The following is a 14,004-nucleotide window of genomic DNA, read 5'->3' as shown; positions in this document are numbered from 1 at the left end:
GTGGAGATCTGCTTCATGCAGTCGATTTCTGACAGTATCACGACCAATGGTTACCTGGTGCGTCTGCTGCAACACGTTAAGACCAAAAATCGGTCTTGAACTGCAGTTGTAGCGCGTCCTCGCCCTGGATGTTTTTCGGCTGGACTGCCAGTTTCACGGAAACGCCGCCACAATCGACTGATAACACTTTGGGAGACCCCCAAACGAAGAGCTACATCATTTTGTCGCATGCCACCTTGAAGAAGCCCCACAGCTCTATTCATCTCAGCCAATGGTAAGTGATGGCGTTCCATGTTAAAGCACAATATTTCCAGTTCAATTGCTGAGCAAGAACTGCATAGAATGTACAAACTCGACACTTTCAGATAAAACTTGATAAAAGATTAGTTACCGTTTTTGCAGGCTTTGTTCAACCCATAGAAATCTACAGGGTGGTCGAGTGTACCAATTTAATCGAAATTAAAAGACCTCATGCATTTATTTTTATGATATTTAGTATGTTATAAAAATATCCCTAGACTTTTCCGATGTGTATATATATATATATATATATATATATATATATATATATATATATATATATGTTTATAAGTCTATTATATAAGTGTTGATAATATTTTTAAACAAGTCTGTACACAACCATGTTGAGACAAATTTTCGATGTTGAACTTTAGTTCAACTAACTCTACTTTTTTGTAGCTGTTTTCATATTCACATTTTATATTTCTATACTAACATTTATTGATTTTCCATGTTTCTCGAATGCGTTATTCCAAATATGGTTGACATACGATAGAAGATCGCATGTTGATCTTTGTTTCCAAAATCCATATTGATGATCGCTCAAGATGTTGAAGCCTCCCAAATAATTGAGGATATGATGATTCAAGACTTTTTGCATGATTTTTTATATCACTGATAGCAAAGCAACTGGTCTATAGTTATTTTAAAGATTTTTGTTGCCTTTTTTGGGAATAGGCTGAACGCGAGCAATCTTCCAACAATAAGAAAACAACCCTTTCTTGTAAGACAAGTTGAAAAGTCTACAAAATACTGGTGCGAGTTCATTTGTGCATTTTTCAAGTACGATGACGGGTACTTCATCAGGGCCAGATGCCTTATTAATATTGAGCTGTTTCAAAATTCACCCGACTAGACGTTATCGAAAAGTAATTTCCGGCCTTGTGGATTCTAATGTGAGAATAGTGGGTGGTGCCTTTCTCAGAAAATCGACTGTGGAGTGGGACGCAAATTGTTCAGCTAGTAGATTTACCTTTTCTATGGTTGTTGTTGCAACGGAACCATCCGCTTGGGTTAGTGGTGGAATTGTGGATTTTGTAAGGTTCTGATTAACAGCTTTATCTACGACCAGAAGGATCTAGACCCGTTGGAACTGGCAAACAGTTTATTCCTAACTCTCTGATTGTGAAGTTCTACATCATGTGACTTGATCTTTGAAAAAAAATTCTATTGCTTCAGATGTAATTCACTATTTATTCTTGTGGTCGAAGTGATACTTCATCTACGTTTGCACATGAAGTGCACCTCAGTCTACTCCTAACAGGTGCCATAGAAGAACTGTTATTGAAACTTGTACTACGTAAGCAGCATCACAATTTATTTCACCAAATCCGGAGACAACGAAAAATAATTAACAGGTATTATATTGCCTATACAACCCTTATGGTGGAAAACAAGATGCAACAATGGTTGAGGGATAGCTTCTTCCGTAGCAGCTTCTCGTCCATCCTTCCCAATATCGAAAACCCAATTCAGACTGGATTTTTTTGGCACAAACTGAGTCGTTAGCAATGTCTTCATCAAGAAAATCTGAAAACAGATACAGACATTGTTGTAGTATAACATATACACTCTGTGAAACCAAACAGAAATATTTTAGAAAGTTTCACGGAGTTGAAACTGGATATTTCTGTGTATTACTGCCAATATGGTATGTATTTTCAACTCCCTAATACATTTGGATATTGAACAAGAAAGTTATTCAACATTTTCGGGTGTTTTTGAGTGGTAATTCGGTTAATGGAAAATTTGGTAACCTAGCCTTGTTAAAAAACTCACCTGGAACGCTCACTTAGAAAAAGTTTTACACAAAGCCAGACTGTCCTATGGACATGTCGAAGAAATCGTCGTAAAACTAGGGTTTAGGTCCCAAACAAATACATTAGATTAATGTGATGATTGTCAAACAAATGATCACTTATGGTGCAATTGCCTGGTGGCCGAAGGCTTTACAGAAAATGGCCCAGGCGAAGCTCTCTGGCTTACAGAAAGAGGCTTGTTTGGCCATCAGTACAACACCGTCAGCGGCCATGGAGATCCTTTTAGATCTACCTCCTCTCCACTGGAGAGAGAGGCTAGATGGACTGCATATATTCTTGTGCACATTGCCAATTGCACAAATCAATTTAATGCAGAGTGCAACAGACTGTTGGTTGACACTGGAAGTCACAGCATTTTGGAAATGACCTCTGACTTTATGCCTCCAACTGTCAACTACAAACTGCGTTATAAAGTACTGTTCCATAGTAGAGAGGACTGAATCCTCCGGGAGAAGGAAATATTAAGAGCAGATAGTTGTCGGTTCACAGATGGATCAGAAACACCTTCCGGTTCTGGTGCAGGTGTTTTCAGTTGCAGATCCAGGACAGAGATATCAACCTGCCTTGGAACATATGCGACTGTATTTCAAGCGGAAATTTACGCTTGAAATACGGAGAGATTGGAAGAATTCAACATTATATACAAGTCAATAAAAATATTCTCGGACAGTCAATCGGCTCCTACCGAGCAACATCTAATTTGGTAGCAAATTGTCAATAACGACTCTCCTCGATAGGAAGACTTAACAGATCATCTCTGGTCTGGATACCTGGTCATACAGGTCTGCAAGGCAATCAGGCTGCTTACTTTCTTGCAAAAGAGGGTACTTCAAGCAGCTTCATCGGACCAAAACCTGTCATTGGCATCGCTTTAGGGTTTGCCAAACAAATATTGAACACCTGTATGGCAAGAAGATTTATGGACTCCTGACAGAATCTTCCAGGATTGGCACGCTCCAAGGCGTTTATTCTCCCTTCGAAGTTTGATACCAAACAGTTGTTGGACTACAGTAGAAATGAACTACGATGTCTAACAGGCCTTCTTACAGGTCACCGTCATTTGAATCCTCATATGCAGAGACTCGGACTGTCAGAAGACAGTGTGTGTCCCCTCTGTTTGGAAAATGATGCGGAACAGGCACATACTTTGTGCCTGCCTCGCCGGGGACCGAACCTGGTTTTTAGAGCTCGGCAGAGCCGTACTCTTACTATCTGACCTGAAAGACTACTCACCATACAAACTAATTGGCTTCGATGATAAGTTGGGTTAATTTGGTCGAGTGTGAATATGTGTGAGCCATAATAAAACCTTGCGGGTTGCAGCGGAGCATCGAATAGACACATTCACTTTGGACCTAACCTAACCTAACCTAGCCTAGTCACAATGGAAAATAATCTATTTGGCATTCTTGAAGGACTTTTTGAAAGCAACAGTATTGCTGTTGTTTTCTACCTCTTGGATTATCAGATTATCTGTTGACCTAAACGATGGTGATCATGCAGGGACACTTCAATTAGTTGTCTTTCCCAACAATACCAGACTAAGGAGAATATAGGAAAATTCAGTTCGTCCTAAGATATTTAATATTTTGTGGTAAGTCACTGATTGATTGCTCGTTCATCCTTGCCACGAGTAGGTATTGAGTATACTTATTAGATTTTTCCTAATTTTTTATAGTTCATTTGGTCATCTGGTCTTTCTCAATCGGGATCGCATAGTTATAGTAATAATTGGGTAGCTAAGTTCCAGAAAGAGCTTTGTTCACAAAAATTCGAAACTGAGAAATAAGTATTATTGAAGTAAGAATTTGAATATTTTCTCACTGATGTCAAGGGTCTGTTTGAGAAAGAGGACAAGGATCTTGTTAGAGTTGGGCTACTCGATTTAATATTTTTTCTATTGTTTGGGTACATTTTGAAGTCACAGATAATAAGTTATTCGGTATATTGAAATTCAAAATATATACATAAAAATCACAATGAAATACAGTTATTATACGAATATTGGGCAAATTTTTCATTACCAGTTATATTTTCGCAAATCGATCGATAGGAGTTGAGTTGAATACGAGTATACGTACCATCATTATTTCATTGATTGATGAAAAATAACAGTTATTGAAAGTCCATCAATAGATGCCATATTTATCGAAATATCTACATTATTTTCTCGAGAAGAGTTGATGATACGGTAACATACATTTGTGAAGTGAACTAATTTTTTTATTTTCACCATGAAGTTTTGAAATTGAAAAAACATATGTTGTAAATGTTGCCTTTGAAGTTTCATTGCATAGTACCCACCTTCGCATTTCATATTGCATTTTCCACCAGGTCTTCCAAATTGACACCATTCCTTGCTGTTTATCTGAAAATAATTTGATAGCTCAGCATTGAAAATGATACGAGACAAGAAATTAGTATGTCATTTCTGATCTGTGATATTTTACAATGAATAAGAACCAACAGACTCTGGAAATTGCTTCACGTAAATGGGAGCATCATCCCTATATAATGCAATATTGAAGCATACCTATACCTATAGAATATAATATGTGAGCATACTCATACAATACAATATGGGGAATACCTATAGAATACAATATGCGGGCAGTATACTTAGTCATTACTATATTATATTATACTGTTACGTTTTTTCCCCGTGGGTTGACCAATAATTAACCAATAATCAAACTCAACTTTATTTCACTTTGAAAACAACAAACACTTCAACTAAAAATTTCAATTAATATTTTAATGTCTATCGCCTTACTAGATTACTTCGCGTACCGCATTGTTACGTCCACCTCACTTTGTACTTAACTTTTCGAATACGCTTGTAGCCAGCGTTTAAATATCGCAATGGAATAGCGTTGAATTTAGCCGAAGTTCTATCGACATCGGTAGCATGTTACTTGCTCTTTCTCGAGCGGCAGGTTAACATTGGATATTCCCACGCTCTCAGCTACGTCACGTTTGGTTACCACTGGCGGTCGGCATTATTTCCTTTCGGACATGATTGACAAAACTACCCCCTTTCCCGAAGTTGTACGCTCCGAACAACATTCCAAGAGGGAACATCACGATCCATGTAAGTGGACAACTTTAGGCTTGCTTCTAGGTGACAATTGGATTCTGTACACCAGGTCGTTTTGGTTACCAAGTAAGGTCCTTGCCATGGTCTCTGCAACTTGGAACACAAACCTTTCCGACGTTGGAGTTGGTAGAGCCGCACTACATCGCTCACTGGCAGCGACTTTTTGTCGAATCTTAGCTTCATCCTGTCGCTGAAAACCTGTAATTTGGTCCTCGCAAATTCGTGTATAATGTCCAGTCTCTCCTTCAGGTCATTCACATACCCTTAAAGAGGTACCTCTTGAGATTCATCGGAAGGACTGCCATACAATACACCTATCGGAAGCCTCAGTTCCCTTCCAGTTAACAACATGGATGGTGTATAACCTGTCGCGTCATGTTGGGAGTTCTTGTATGCCAACAGAAAAAGAGGAACCAATTCATCCCAGTCTCTTTGGTTTTTGGAGGCAAATATCGAGAGGTAGTTATTGATGGTGCGATTATGCATCTCGACCATTCCATCGGATTGTGGGTGGAGAGCAGTTGTTCTTTATCTTCTTCATTCTTAACAAAGTCATCATTTCCTTCAATAAATCCGATTCAAAGTTGCGGCCCTTATCCGAGTGTAGTTGTTGAGGTACTGCGTGCCTGGCAATTACGTTCTGCAACAGGGCGTCTGCTACCGTTTTAGCCTCTTGGTTGGGTAAGAATACTACTTCAGGCCATTTGAAAAAGTAGTCCATCACAGTCATAAAGTACTCGATACTAGATGTGGCCATAGGGAGTGGTACTGCTGTACTGCTTCAACTTTCCTCAACCCTTTCTCGAAGAGAACAGGTCACAGTACTTACACCACTCTTCCAAGTCTCGATGGCACTTGACCCAATAGTACCTCTCACGCACTCTAGCTAGAGTTCCGAAATGCCCTGCAGTGCGACCATCGTGAAGCTGTTCGAGGATTCTCGGGATATACGTCTCAGGAAGTATCATCTGGAATCTGTGGGTTTTTCCATCCGAGCTCTCCCATTTCCGAGTGAGTAGGTCATCTCGAATGCTAATGGAGTCCCATTAGAGCCAATAACCCCTTTCCCGCTGGCCGTGCTTGGAAATCTCTTGCCATTCCGGCCTCACACCTTTGGCAATCCATTCTCGCACAGTTTTGAAGACGCGATCCACCTTCTGCGCTACGATAATGTCTTGCCTCGTCAGGAAGGTAGTGATGCCCTCAGGGGCTCTTAACGACCGTACCACACCATGGTTAGGTGATTCCTCAAATGGTTTATCCGTATTCCTGGACAAGACACCCTTACAGGTTGCTACCCTCCAGGTCAGAGGGAACCCGAAGCGCCATCAAAAGTTGGAGTTTTAATAAAACCACTGCTAGAAAGGAAAAATGTCGTTTCCGATTTGAACGTTTCAAAAGTTATCCTTTTTGGTTCCGGTAATTCTTTCAGAATTTCCCGGATAATCTCTCCAAACTTTTTGTCAACTGCTTCAAATTTTTTAAAAAAAAATTCCAACCTCTTCAAGCTTCTCATCGACTACTTTTTCCAATATCTTCTTTGTTTCCTGAAATACTTTTCTAAATTCTTTCTGAATATATTCCTGCACCTCTCCTTTACTCACTTGGGAAAATTTCAAATCTTCCAATAAATGAAGGTACATCTGATTGTCTTTTTTCCGTTTTTCCTGTTTTTTTTAAATACCTAGTGATATTTCATGATCTTCATTTCGGCGTATTTGTTCTTTCTCTCTTCCATGTTTCTCATTCTCAGCCAGGCTCGCTTGCAGAGCCTCAAACATTTTCTCAAGCTTTTCCATCTCGTCGTAATCGACACTCCTTGTATTCACCATAAAACAGTAAAATTTCAGTCAATTATTTCACTTCTGACACCAAATGTTACGTTTTCACCCGTGGGTTGACCAATGATTGACTATACTGAATAATCAAACTTAACTTTATTTCACTTCAGAAACAACAAACACTTCAACTAAAAATGTCGATCATTATTTTAATGTCTATCGCCTTACTAGATTACTTCGCTTACCGCACTGTTACGTCCACCTCACTTTCTGCTTAACTTTTCGAATACGCTTGTAGCCAGCGTTTAAATATCGCAATGGAACAGTTTAGAATTTCGCCGAAGTTCTATCGACATCGGTAGCATGTTTCTTGTTCTTTCTCGAACGGCAGGTAACATTGGATATTCCCATGCTCTCAGCTACGTCACGTTTGGTTACCAGTGGCGGCCCGCATTATTTCCTTTCGGGCATGAATGACAACAATACAATACAATATTGGAGGATAAAATACAAAATGAGAGATACAAAATGGGAGCCTGATACCCATAGAATACAATAAGGAGGCATGATATCTATGGACTACAATATGGGAGAATGTCTATAGAATGCATGTGAGAGAATCATACCTATAGAATACGATATAGGAGCATGATACCTATAGAATACAATATGGGCGAATGCCTATAGAATGTAATATGGGAGCATCATACCTATAGAATACAATATGAGGGCATACCTATAGAATACAAAATGGGGGCATACCTATAGTCTACAACGTTTTTATAATCTATAATACTAGGTGTTTTGATATTATCAGTCTCATATAGAATTTCTCCATTACAGTTTCGTATTTGTGTGATTCAAGTATATATTATTACATCAATCCCTTTAGTATTTATATTTTTACTCACACGAATGTGTTGATGATGGCAAATATCAATGAAGTGAGGCTCATGGTAGCATTTTTATGAAAATAACTTTCTTTCTGAATTATGAAACTCACCTGGAATAACCCCAAAGCTTTGCCACCATTCGCTTTGACTACCTGCTTTGAAGTGTCTTTGCCACTTTCGCTCTCAATAAGACAAACCCCTGAAAGAAAACTCATTATTTTTATAGTTTTGAGGTTTGAAGGGCTGTGTAATCATCAGTTCAATAGGAGATAGAATCAGACGAAGAAAACGAGATAAAATATCAGTAACTTCACTCCTTTCTTTTTTTGGATTTTAGTTGTGATGTACCAGGGAGAAATCCTTACGTGAAATCTTACTCTCATGAAAAGTTTTCAATAAAAGCTTTACAAAGTGACATCTATTGTTACCATTCTATTTCGAAAATTTATCAATTATATTGAGAAAACTAGGTTGATGTTGTTGACACTTGACAATTTATATTACTGGAGTTTTTTCCCAACACCAAATCGTTATTTTCAACACCTCGACACGTTTTTCGATCACCAAGTGATCATCTTCAAAGAGGAAGATTACCGGGAGATGACCGTTTGACGGGAGTTGGTCGTAAATCAATGAAGCGGAGAGAGGGAAGAGGGGCTAGGTGAAAGCACTCGAATGACTAATAAATAGTCGGATTTCGAAGGAATAAATTCAGTTATCACCCGAAGACGATTGTGGATACTAACAATCGAAACGTCGTGACGTTACTTGGTTTGGAATCTTTTGATTTTTATTTTTCACTTTTTGTTAATAACATTTTTTAATCTTCAGCTTTTATTAATATTTAAATGTTTAATTTTTTTGGTTGTTGCTTGTATGTTATTTCTTTCTTATTTCAGTTTTTTTGTTTAATAATAAAATTGGTATTTTCGGTTAATCTTTTTATTTTTTTCAGGGATTTCGAATCAATTTATATAATATTAGACAATGGAAGTCCGAACTGATGAAATACACCACGAAACATTGTCAATCACAATAAACAATAAAGTCGTTGTTCGAACAATTAATGACCATTTCTCATTAATGGAGTACTACTCTTTTTCGTGGCTTATATCAGAAGCATTTCGAAATAAAATTCATTCGTGAGGGATATTCTGGAGAGTTGAAATATTAAATGAATGTATAATAAGAAGCAGCCAAAAAATCATTGAATAATATGTGTTTATTTTTTCTTGAAAATCATAATTTCCATCAATAAGTATATTACGAAAAGAGCATTTTAGATTTATTCATGAACAATGTATTTGTTAATAACAATTTTTCAAACAATAACAGTAAAAAATAAAAAATTTTAAGTATCTTCCAACCGATAAACATCGAAACAATCAAGATTTATAAAAAAACAAGTTTTATTTACCTTGTTAATTTTTAATTTTCAATTGTTGATAAAAAAGGAAAATCAAAATGTTGTGATTTTTGTAACGGAGATTAGCCAATTGAGAATAACTTCAGGAAGTGAAAAAAATTCCAGGGTTCAAGTTTGTTGATCATCAAAATTTCATGTTAACTTTCAGTTTATAAAAAATTATTAAGTAACAAATGCATAATTAATAGAAAAATTGGGATAACACTTTTTCAACCACAGATCATTGTTCATTGATGTATTCCAAAATTACATGAACTTTATTTTAGAAAATTTGATGATCTTTTCGAATTTTTTTTTTAAATTCAAAAATTTTCAATATTTTTTGAGATATTCAAAAAAAAAACCTCAATTATTTTTTTTTAGTAATTTGTTTATAACTTTTTTTTTCGGCGCCTTTTCGAACTTTGCCTTAAACTTTCCACGTGACAACACGAATCGAATGACACTTTGATCTGATACTGAAAAAATTTATAAGAAAATAGTACATGAATATGTACATAGTAGACTATTAGTTGAATTCTCAGGGCTCACTGACAGTTGAAAATATTGAAACACGACAGTTAAGTTAGTGATTTGCATATTTATGATTGGTCTCGAACCAGGACTGTCGAAAATAAAAACCAGGGGGGGGGGAGAGAATGCAAATTTTCCCAACCCCACCAGCAACTTTCCCAACTTTCGAAAAATGAATTCCGAGGGATTAGTTATTACTATAATATTGATTTTTTTACTCAGCTATCCAAATATTGGTTGACTGCTTATCCCCGTTAGGGTATGCACAAGAAAAGAAATTTTGGTAATTAAAAAAATAATAATGGGAATTATTCTACTCTGGACCAAGTTCCTTGGTCTTCCACCATATCCACCATGTATAGGAATATTCAATACAAATGAAAGGAAACAACACTTAAATAATATTGTGCTTATTGTTTTCTACTATTATTTTTTCTATCTTCTCGGCCCGAAATTTCTCAACTTTTTCAAGTTGAAAAACAGCAAAAAGTTGGGAATTTTGTGAAATGGTCACTTCAAAATTTGTGGACTGTTCAGAACTGTTCTCTTACTTGGGAGAAATTAAACTTACAACTCAGAATTTCAAAGTATGGGATCTCCAAGTTATGCATGTTGGGAAATCCCAACCTTCTCCTGGTTCTTTCCCTTTTCTTATAACATCTTCCTTTCTTTTCTCTCACTTTAATGTTCCTAATTTTTATTCATTTTTTACTATAATTTTTTTCTATCTTCACGGCCCAAAATTTCCCAACTTATTCCCAAGTCGAAAAAGCAGGGGGGGGGAGGTTCTCCCCCATCTCCCCTATGGCGACGGCCCTATCTCGAACGTAGTTCTAAGGTGCGAATTATGGATCATTTTAACTACCCACCCAACAAAAAACGGTCACATTATTGTCAGTAGTCATAGAAAAATTCATTTTATCGAACTATCAAAATACTTTCTATAATTCAGGAAATCTCATCCACTTCAGAATTCTAACAATTTTTTTATTGCAGTTTTCCAATTATAGATCGGTACAGTCTTTTTTGGAATCCTCTGAATAAGGCTATCATTTGACAAAATTGAACAAATCAATAATAATCCATGCAAAGGTAAGAAATCAGTCTGATATGGCAACTACGCTGGAGATTTTTATTTGAACTATCAATGAACCTTGAACTGAATATCGATAAAAAATATAAAAGTCAGCCATCCAGATCATTATAATCTGATTTATTTTGATATTGTGATATTTCTTTGATGTTCTCTCAACTTCAAGACATGAATTCTGGTTCACCACAGAAAAATTTCATAGACGAAAAAATACATTTCAAAAATCTTATGAAACTAATTGTGAATTGATTTCTCACAGTATCACTTACAATTTCCGACATAAGTTTTGTCAAATCCACACCTCACAAGTTCTTGGGCAAGGCCACATTTCGTGAAAATTTTTGCCTGGATCTCATCTAACCCGGTTATTCCCAGCAGAAACACGCAAAACAAGAACACCGCCATTGCATAACTGAATCATGTAAAACTTAATTAGCTCAAGTTGTTAAAAACTCATCTGCATTCTAGTCTTCCTTGTTTATATTACAAGAGCTAGATTGTGGTTGATTACCGCACTGTTAAATGAGGCAAATGTGGTTTAGAAGATGATATAATTGTTGATATGCAGATGTAAAATGAAACTAGCGCCAGTATTCTATTTGGATGTTTACTAATATATTAGTACAGGAAAATTGGGTTAAATTTAATATTCTTACAAAAATCGATGACTTCACGTACAAAAAGTCTCCTGAATTTTTTGGTTCACAGATTGATCGTATTTCAACTGGAATATATTTTTCATATCATTGCACCTGATGCAAAATTCACAAAATTGCGGTGTATCCAAAGTAACAGTTGTTTTTCCAATTTTTTGGGGGAATTCAGTTCAAAAGTTCGATTTATTTGAAAATTCTTTATTGAATAGAGAACCCCAGAGCGGGTTTTTGGGATTAACTTGAGCACGACAGATAAACATAGGAGGGGATACCATACATCCTGTTGAAGCCGTCTTCATATATGAAGCCTCAATTGGGAGACGGGCAAGTAGGGCAGCCCGTCAGATTTATATAAAAATCGTTCATCAGAAATATTTGAATACGTCAGATTAAGGTATGGTGGCTTGATTTCAAGGTAAAAAGAGTATATTTATCAAAATCTGATGATTTGAGCGTGACATAGGGGAGTAGATGAGTCATAAACTTTGTGACGTAGGGAAGTAGAGGGGTCACATCTACTCCCCACGCTTAAATAGTCAGATTTTGATAAAAGTACTCTTCTTACTTCGAAATAAAGTAGTGGCTGACGCATTCGAATATTTCTGATGAGCGTTTTTTTATAAATCTGACGGGCTCCCCTACTTGCCAGAAAGGTTCATATATGGTAGACCGCTTCAATAGGGTGCACGATATCCCCTTCTATGTTTATCCCTCTATGGGCTTGCCTACTGTTATTCGTAACAGGAGTTGTCCTCCTAGGTCATCGCCCATTCTTCTTTTCTAGGAAGGTGGACAGATCACTAGGAGACATATCTTTTATATCGGCAGGTGTAGGCCAAGGCTCGCCGAACACACACTCTCTTATTATCCACTAGCCCCATAATATGGAGGTGTATCTTTAGTTGATAATGGCCAGTCAGAAATTCTACTGTTAAGCGTAGGTTTTTCATTGTCATCGCCAAATATTTCGTCGGTGCCAGCTTCCCAGGGTAATCCTGGGATTACCCAGAGTAATCCTGACAAGACTTCATCTTTTGATTCCATCCCATCCCTTGAGGAATTGAGCATGGGTGTGTCGTTTGGCTAGTTCCGCAATTGTCGAAATCATCAGGCACTGGGTCCTAAAATTCTTAGTCCAGTGGAACACACTTCCACATAATGTTATTATCTACCGAGGCTTTGGCTAAATCTTGGTGGCACTCTAGTACTAGCCCTGAGGTAACACGTTGTTTGTTCAATGCTAACACGGCTCGTCTACTATTAGTGCAGATGATTTTGTTTTTGCCAGAAATTCCTTTTCTAGTTATTTATCTTGTAGCGATTGAGATACCAGCCAGTTCTGTTTGAACCCCGCTGGTATTTCTTCCCATTTTCCACTCAATACTGTGGTTGGAACTGTGATTGGCAGATTCCTTGGATAACGTAGTGATTACGTTTTCCATTCAGACACAATACCAAAGATTTGCTCATCGGTTCATGGTTAATGCACAACAATATGCTCAAGTTTATACGATGAGTTAATGGAATCACTAAGGAACCTGAATTATTCTTCACTGAAATTGACGAAATACGAAATGAGACAAAAAGCACAAGAGCAAAGTTAAGGTGCGTATTCACCAAAAAAGAAGCACGAGCGAACAAGAGCGAACAAGAGTGAACGAGCATTCTGTATCAATAATCGTCTAGTGAGTACGGGCTAGCGAGCTAGCGAAGGTATGCTTTTTCGCGTTCAGAAAAGATCGAGAAGAAGGCGGTACATCAAAAGGTGCTCGCAAAAAGTAGATGAATCAACAATGACAACAAACTTGAAGATATTCGCTCTGGTGTGGACAAGACATCAAAATGTCGAGCAAACGCAAGCGAACATGCGCGAACACGAGCGAACATGCGCGAATGCTCGCTCATGCTCGCACGTGCTCGCTTTTTTGGTGAATACGCACCTTTAGATAAGTTAATTGGAAATGAAAAACTACGTGTTCGAAGTGCGAAGAAAGGAAACGCACAAAAATCCTATCAATACATAAGGTTCCTTGAATTTAAGTAACACATTTGAAGACATTTTCTCCAATAGTTCAATAGGTAGATTCAGAGGCAAATTGAAAGTTTTCGTTGGCTTTCCTTTGAAATGTTTAGATATGAGTAAGTATATGCAGTAGACAATCTATAACCTTTTACTGTGTGTGTGCGCATACACTGGTGTGAAAACAAAGATTCACGAGTTTCACCAATTTCACCAGCATTTCTTGTGTGTGGAGAGGGGTATATTCTTTTCTCTGAACAAGAGGGAAGCATATTGCAACTTTGAGAAATAATATGCATATAGAATATTTGTCCAAACAGACAATAGACATTGTGACATGCTCAAGCCATCTCGAGCATGCCACAATGCACCTCTCCGGAATATTATTCATTATTCCGACTCCCA

General features: G+C 37.3%; 2 protein-coding genes across 2 annotated transcripts in view; one reads left to right on the top strand and one right to left on the bottom strand.

The window, feature by feature from the left end:
- The window catches only part of LOC111512522 (Leucine-rich tendon-specific protein), a 158,376-nt gene that overhangs the window by 114,434 nt on the left and 29,938 nt on the right, over positions 1–14,004 (top strand). The gene's annotated exons all lie outside the window — the stretch shown is intronic.
- LOC111516837 (lysozyme) lies at positions 1,598–11,492 on the bottom strand. Its single transcript, XM_074186434.1, has 4 exons — positions 11,193–11,492; positions 8,002–8,090; positions 4,425–4,488; positions 1,598–1,830 (listed from the first exon to the last, which is right to left on the bottom strand). Exons 1-4 carry the CDS (start codon positions 11,326–11,328, stop codon positions 1,682–1,684), a joined length of 438 nt encoding a protein of 145 aa, XP_074042535.1. The 5' UTR covers positions 11,329–11,492; the 3' UTR covers positions 1,598–1,681.

The sequence above is a fragment of the Leptinotarsa decemlineata genome, unplaced genomic scaffold (assembly GCF_025532065.1).
Source record: "Leptinotarsa decemlineata unplaced genomic scaffold, Ldec_3_MD MMD2_tig00078422_RagTag_RagTag, whole genome shotgun sequence".
NCBI lineage: Eukaryota > Metazoa > Arthropoda > Insecta > Coleoptera > Chrysomelidae > Leptinotarsa > Leptinotarsa decemlineata.
The sequence above is the reverse complement of the archived record's forward strand: the minus strand, read 5'-3'. Positions and strand labels throughout refer to the sequence as shown.